Source organism: Dysidea avara, chromosome 9 (assembly GCF_963678975.1).
Source record: "Dysidea avara chromosome 9, odDysAvar1.4, whole genome shotgun sequence".
Lineage (NCBI taxonomy): Eukaryota > Metazoa > Porifera > Demospongiae > Dictyoceratida > Dysideidae > Dysidea > Dysidea avara.
This window is the reverse complement of record NC_089280.1, coordinates 15,985,947-15,994,021: the sequence shown is the minus strand read 5'-3', so window position 1 is coordinate 15,994,021 and position 8,075 is coordinate 15,985,947. Positions and strand designations below refer to the sequence as shown.

The 8,075-nt window shown below is 35.3% G+C and overlaps 1 protein-coding gene across 1 annotated transcript; it reads left to right on the top strand.

Annotated features, from left to right (window-relative positions):
• Window positions 1-3,787: 3,787 nt before the first annotated feature.
• Window positions 3,788-4,959, top strand: LOC136265868 (uncharacterized). Its single transcript, XM_066060803.1, has 4 exons — window positions 3,788-4,008; window positions 4,058-4,336; window positions 4,393-4,710; window positions 4,770-4,959. The coding sequence occupies exons 1-4, from the start codon at window positions 3,954-3,956 to the stop codon at window positions 4,829-4,831; spliced, it is 714 nt and encodes a 237-aa protein (XP_065916875.1). The 5' UTR covers window positions 3,788-3,953; the 3' UTR covers window positions 4,832-4,959.
• The last annotated feature ends 3,116 nt before the right edge of the window (window positions 4,960-8,075 follow it).

Here is an 8,075-nt window from a genome sequence, read left to right as displayed (position 1 = left end):
AGTTCCACTTCCAAAAATAGGCTAGTATGAAAAAGTTGTGATATCAAAGGTGGTGGCCAAGAAATGGCTGCAATGACATGTGCATTACAGATTAAATTCCAATTATTTCATAGATATTAACTCCTAGTACATAGTCTAAATAGTAAATGGGTCATTCCATGTCAAATCAACAAGGAATTTAGGGTCACCTCTCGGATTTTCATGAAACTTGGTGTGTTTGTAGTACCTGTGGTGCTTATCATTACAAATTTTTAGCTCCATACATCTCATAGTTTCTGATTTATAAATACAAATATTTTAAATAATTCATGAAAAATTGGTCCATCTCTAGTTACAAAATTGCCTGTAACATTGCACTGTGTAAGTATTTTTAAACACATTTTTCACTGATGGAAGACTGTTGATTGACCTTTCCTAAATTATGGGATATCTACTTAATTATGGTTCAAAAGTACTTTACTGAAAACTTTAATTCTTTATATTTCAAAAAATGCTGCTTAAAATTCTTTGATTTTTTTGTGAATAATGATTGGGTCATAGACTTATTGGTTTATGTTAGTCTTGTTAGATAAAAGTTTGTGGAGGCACCAAAATGGGCTCAAGAGATATAATGAATTATGTTGTGGAATTTTGTAGCCTATTATTGCTGTATGGGAGTGTACACCTCCAATAGCCGCTTGCAACAAGGCCATGCCAAGTTTGTCATACAGAGTGAAGGTGTCTAGGTACAGTGAAACTTGTGTTAGTGACCACCTGCATTGAAAGACCACCCATGTGCTGCAGTTAATTTAATTGGATATTAAGGTATAGTACCAAAGCATCAACCTCTTTCTAGCAAATCCAAAAAATGGTCCTTATTAGATAGGTAGACTTTAAATAAGATCACCATGCATCCATAAACACATGAATGTTACACCATTTCTTCAGTAATACCTTATTGGTGACCAGGCCTGTGAAAACAGGGCATGTGGGCACAAAATACACCTCATCACACTACAGGTCATATCTCAATACTGGAACAGAATATTTGCATACTGTAACTTGCATTATAATGCCAATTAAAAGCTTCCTAAGAGCTGAAAATTGCATTGCCATAGCATAATGGTATACGAAGTTATGAGTGATGGAAGTTTGAAAAGGTAGGCAAAAATCATGTGCCCACATGCCCTATTTTCGCAGGCCCAGTCACATTAATTTTATCAAGTCAAATTCTGCTGTAGTGCAATTACATACGTATGTAGCTTCACTCCACACTATTCAAGTTACGTACATGGCTTTATAGGTACAATAGACCTTCTCAAAAAAGATACCTGGGCACCTTGATAGCTAGTATATTTGTTCATGATCTCACTTTATAATTGTATGTACATTTGGACCCATGGCAAGTCTGTGGTTTCTCAAAATTGAACACTTTATCAATGGCCCAGGGAATAGAAGAGTTACACTGTATACAGTAGATGCATTACTTGTACCAAGAGTTTTTTATTATGAATACTTCAATGTGTGATTTATAGTACTGTAATTACTAAATGGTTTTTCAAAGTATTTTGCATCCATGCTTTGAAGATCAGTACAGGCAAATGTTAAATAAATGCACATGAAAATGTGGTCAACATGGTTACTTCCTGCGTGAGTATGTACACGAATTTATGACTTGATCTTCAAAATGGTCATGAATGTGAAGTAATTTGGTAATTAGTTTCACACATTGAGGTACAAGTAATGTATGTGAATGGTAAAACCCCTCCACTCTTAGGACCACAATAGGAGTGGAGGGGTTTTACCATGTTTTACCAATGTTGCATGCAAAACTCCTGGTGTTTTTATTAGTAAATTGATATCCCCCCTAAGTGGTAGCAATACTATAGCAATCGCAGCACTACAGGATATAACTTGTAATAAAGATAAACTCTACTTAAATTATTTTGGTGCATGCAGATTCAGACCCTGTTTGTGAGTATGAACTACGTACTTTTAACATAATGTCGTTTTAGTAATTTAATAAGGCATGCAACAATTGAAACATTCATGATTTTCTACAGGTGACGAGCCCTTTTACAGCTACTTTTAATAGTTTCTGTGTGGGGACTATTATAGTCTCCTTGGAAATATTGCAACACTTCTAGTAGCACTAATTGTTTTTAATCTTGCACTGATCATGGAAAAAAAAAGAATTCAGAAATATTTTCTTGCTGTTAGATTTACATACTCACAAGTTGACTTGATCAGAATACATTATAGCGGTCACTACAGGAGGTAGGTATGTAGCTGTGCATGCAACATGGCTGTGTTGTGTAGTTGAACTAATTGCCATACACTTCAGATAAACGTATAGTCATACTGAACATTATCATTACTAATACAGTTGTGTAGGTGATATATCATTACTGGGGGAAACACCAGCTAACTAAAAATGTATCCATGTTACAATTAGTTGTATCTGAAGGATCAATAGTTTGAATGGTAACAATGAGTGATACGTATATACATGTTGGGCAAGCTATAGTATAGTTTGCCGTGGTTCAAAGAAACCCAGGGAATTAAAAGATGAACTATACTTTTGACAATGTATTGCTCTCAAAACAATTTTCAAGGATACAAACAAAATATGATTATGTTCAAAAGATAATACTGTATATGTGTTTCCAGGAAAACCTTAACAATGAATTAGACAATTGCTTTATTTATACAGTAATCATGTCAGGTACATACATTTTATCATGTCCAGTTCAAACACAGGTATATATGGCAGGGTATGCCTTAAGGTTTCCTTATTATTGAGTTATATACTAGTTGCGCGGTCATTGCAGTGTCACATACTGACAGATTTTTACCACTGACACTTCACAATTTTTTATTTATAGCAAGCACAATTTTATTCTCATAATTGCTTGATCATGTAATAATAGTCTTTTCATATGTGTATGTGAAAATTTATTATCTAGCATCTTGATAATCATTATATGTCTCTTGTTGCTTTCAACTGTTTTGATTCAAATAATAGCAGATTTTCATACATAAAAGCACTCCATCATGTCAGTGGTTACACTAGCTGCTGCTACTTTTGGCCCTTACAAGAGTTTGGGAAATCACCCATGTGGTTATGCATGAAACAATTAAAGTTTTATCTAGATTCATCTGTTATTTCACACCACCCTGTTGTTCAATACCTTGGTGTACTCGTTGACTAAAACTTAATTGGAATGAACATTGTAATTACAAAGTTACAAGATCGCTTAACTTTCTTTGTCACTGTTTTTTCAATGTTTCTACATCAATTAAGTCTACTGCTACAGATGCAATGTCCACCCCTACACTAGAGTATACCTGTCCTGTTTGGCATCCTCATACTGCCAAACGCATTGATGTTTTAGAATCAGTACAGCAAAGAGTTGCCTGTTGGGCTTCCAACAGCAGGTGGTAATTTCCTTCATTGTGTTGTTGAAGTAAGTCTTCTGATGTCTGTTTACAAGAGTTAAACTGGCCTTCTATCCAACAACGTCATAGCTACTTCTCCATTTGTTATTATTGTGTGGTGCTGGTAATATGTCATAGCAGGAAGTAGTTTTATAATCATTAATGATTCTACCCATAGTTAGGCATATGTATACATTCAACATGAACGGCTAAATCTTAGACATGTAAAATGTGCCAACCTGGGTAATTTTTCAACATTCAGTCACATGTGCAGTACTGTACAAGTGTGATCTCACACTGATAACATAGTAACTATATCTCACAGCAAGTAAAACTGCATGCAGTTTCCAATGAAACTACATTGGTAAATAGACAATGGTTAAGGTGATTTTCTAAACTTACTTATATATTGTATGTAACAGGAAACTCTCAATTGATGGTGTCCCAGGGAAAACATAACTACAGTAGCTTATATAAAGAGCAGTGTTTATGGTGTGTTAATTGTATAACAAACTGACTTTGCTGCATTTATCAAGATGGCTGGAATTGCTGCAACAGCAAGCCTCATATTGATAGCACTCATATACAAAGGTGAGGATCTATACTTTGCTATAACATTTCATATACCTTTGTTGCTTAGGAGATACTAAGGTTGAGCTTAACATTTTTAATACTCTTTATGATGGACAAACTGTCAATGGAAGTTGTACTTTTACTGGAGCAAATAAACCCACGTACATACACATCAGTGGGATGGGTCCAAATTGCACAGTCGATGGAGCAATGGCAAAGGGTCTAGCTCTGAAAAGTGCAAACTACATTAACAACTTCAATATTACCTGCTTAAAAAGTAACATCTCTTTTGACTTGGAATGTAACACCAACAACAAGGATGAAATGACAAGTAAACTAGTTCAAGGTAAATACACAGCACATTAAGAATCATTTTATTAGCTGCTATCTTTACACTTACAGTGATACCCAAACCAATAATAATCAGCAATCCAGTTACTGTTAATGTTACTAGACCTGGTCTACCCATCACTTTATCATGTGATGTGGATGGTGATCCAAATCATTACTGGGTGGGATGGTTTTATAAAAGTTCCATCATCCAAAATGGAGATGATGATCACTCTGTTTCTGTGTCTCCAAGTTTCAGGTCACTACAAGGCATCACTCACCACCTCACTGTCCACTCTGTGAAACATGATGACAAATATCAGTGTCTAGTGTTTACTATAAGAGATGGAAGTGTTGTAGATCAACTAACCCATGAAGTAGCCATCACAGGTGCATACACACAAAATGTATGACATTTATATAAGCATGTTGTCTTATTCTTACTCCAGGAGATGGTGAAACATCATCATCATCATCACTGTTGGATGTTTTGTCTGGACTTTTCTCTTAGTGAAGAACTACCTAGCACTATAAATACACTTACGTTGCTGCAACACTGTAATAAGCTATAATTATTTTAGTGCAAAAGTTTCATGATAAAATTTTTTGTGTAAAATACTTTCATGTGATTTACACTGAGCGAAAATTATTTTACAAGACTGTTTCTTATAACTGTACCTCAATCTTCTACAGCATTACTTGTGGTAAGAAAGATTGTCAGTCACAATGTTCTTTGCTGCTTTACTTTAAGTTTGTGCATAAAAAGTCACCTCGGTGAAAGGTGGAATACCCCAGGGTAGTGCACTGTGTCCGTGATTATTTTTTATGAGATACCTTCTCTTTTGGAGCCATGTGGAATAATTTATACTATGCATACCCATTGCTAATTTGCATGCTAATTTGCATGCTGATGACACAACAGTGATATGCTCGAGTGAAAATTACAATGTACATGGTTAGACAGAAATTAAACTCTGATTTGCCAAGATTTACACAGACCTGGATTTATGTACCTAAAGTAGATCAGTACAAGAAGCGCCTCTTGCAATCCAGCAATCTGGAAAATACGGATGATTCCCATTATATTCAACATAGGGAAACTCATCATGTGCTACTGTCAGTGAAAGAAATGGGAGGGTAGCTAAGTCCACGACAGGCTTGCATTGTAAGCACTGTCGTACACCAAAAAAGCACCCGTCGGACTGAAGTGATGCCTAGCAGTGAAAAACTTAAGCCTCACCTTAGCCATTATTGAGTTACGCTTGTCCTAGCACTTGTTTGGAGGCACCAGGAGGCAGGCAGTTAGTCTGTCAGCAGAAAATTCCATTAAATTGGTAGCAAGCATTTCATATCTCACAGAAGGCATTTTTGGGCTTGACTACACCTAACCAATGCTTCAAAGGTAGCATGAAGATATTGTCTGGTTTTAGCCAAAATTTATTTGTGAGAAAACATTACCTCCATGATTTCTAATGTACAGTACTACTGTACTGTATGGCACACATTTATACTATCCATGTGCACTGGCACGCAAAACTGTAGTATAGACCAAGAGACTTTGTTCTTACTGTGTATAATCTGTACAATAGCACATGCACTTCTGGCACCATGTAGATAATTAGCAGTGTGTACAATTTGTACGTCTAACTGTTTTACTAAACCTGCTCATGTCATTTTACTTTACTTGAAAGAATGTGGGTAGTAGGAAATGTAAATGATGTTGATATCTAAACACCTGGATTTCCAATGATGTGGAAGAATAAACTTGTTTTTGTCACTACAACTAGTCTACAAGTATACACTTTGGGTTAAGTGCATAGCATACACAATTTCAAAATTGATCCCTCTGGCATACCAACATATATACACCGGTATATACCTCACCCCAGATAGATGATAATCCCTGCATATACCGACATGTTGTTAATGACATGATAATATAAGTAACTCTCGCAAACTAATTAAGTAAAAAGAATGTCCTATATATATAACACACTACATTATAACATGCCAACTTGGACAGTATATAGTATGTCATGAACACAACCAAAAACCTTGGATACGTCTAAGAAAGCTACTGCAGTCTCATCAACAGTTGTTTGCCTAGAATCAGTAACATACAGGAGAACATCCTGAGTTGAGTAACTTGGACGAAATTGTGATTGACAATCACAAAATAAATATAACTAATATGTTTATTGATCATAAACCACTCATTCTAAAACTTTAAGATAAAACTGGCACAACAAAAATTGCACAGAAATTTACTAGCTCAGTACTGACTTAAAGACTAGTTTGCTCTTTTGCAAATATAGAGCAAGAGTTATACATACTTTTCAGTCATAAAGCCATCTAAGTGACAATTCAAAATGCCACTTGCAGCAATGCACGGGACTATAGTCTAAATAGTAAATGGGTCATTCCATGTTAAATCAACAAGGAGATTAGGGTCACCTCTTGGATTTTCATGAAACTTGGTGTGTTTGTATCTGTGGTGCTTATCATTGCAAATTTTTAGCTGCATACATCTCATAGTTTCTGATTGATGACCACAAATAAAATTATTTTGAATATTTCATGAAAAATTGGTCATGAAAGGCTGTTGATCGACCTTTCCAGTGATCCCTAAATTATAGGATATCTATGGTTCAAACGTACTTTATCGAAAACTTTAATTCTTTATATTTCAAAAAAATGCTGCTTAAAATTCTTAGATTTTTTTTGTGAATAATGACTGGGTCATAGTCTTATTGGTTTATGTTAGATGAAATTTTTGTGGTGGGACCACCATGCCAACTTGGACACATGGAATTTTGTAGCCTATTATTGCTGTATGGGAGTGTACACCTCCAATAACCACTCGCAACAAGACCATGCCAAGTTTGTCATAGAGTGAAGGTGTCTAGGTACAGTGCAACCTGTGTTAGTGACCACCTGTATTGAAACACCACCCATGTGCTGCAGTTAATTTAATTGGATATTACGGTATAGTACCAAAGCATCAACCTCTTTCTAGCAAATCCAAAAATGGTCCTTATTAGATAGGTGGACTTTAAATAAGATCACCATGCATCCATAAACATGTGAATGTTACACCATCTCTTCAGAAATGCCTTATTTATTAAGTCAAATTCCGCTGTAGTGCACTTAAATACATAGCTTCACTATTCAAGATATGTACATGGCTGCATAGATACAACAGACCTTCTCAAAAATATACCTGGGCACCTTGATAGCTAGTATATTTATTCATGATCTCACTTTATAACTGTACGTACATTTGGACCCAAGACAAGTCTGTTGTTTCTCAAAATTGAACACTTTATCAATGGTCCAGGGAATAGAAGAGATACAGTAGATGCATTACTTGTACCAAGACTTTTTTATTACGAATACTTCAATGTGTGATTTATAGTACTGTAATTACTAAATGGTTTGTCAAAGTATTTTGCATCCATGCTTTGAAGATCAGTACAGGCAATTGCAAATGTTTAAATAAATGCACATGAAAATGTGGTCAACATGGTTACTTCCTGCATGAGTGTGTACACGAATTTATGATTTGATCTTCAAAGTGGTCATGAATATGAAGTAATTTAGTAATTAGTTTCACACATTGAGGTACAAGCAATGTATGTGAATGGTAAAACCCTTCCGCTCCTAGGACCACAATAAAGTGTTCATATTACAAAGTGTCTTGGTCCAAATATAATAAACAGATGTCCTGGTTAATAAAGAGTTCAGATATCCTTTTT

Bases quoted from the DNA above. Each gene is read 5' to 3' on its own strand.
- LOC136265868 (XM_066060803.1), top strand. From the start codon at position 3,954: ATGGCTGGAATTGCTGCAACAGCAAGCCTCATATTGATAGCACTCATA. The intron at 4,009-4,057 runs GTGAGGATCTAT...TTTGTTGCTTAG, and splicing joins GATAGCACTCATATACAAAG to GAGATACTAAGGTTGAGCTT. The intron at 4,337-4,392 runs GTAAATACACAG...TTACACTTACAG, and splicing joins GACAAGTAAACTAGTTCAAG to TGATACCCAAACCAATAATA.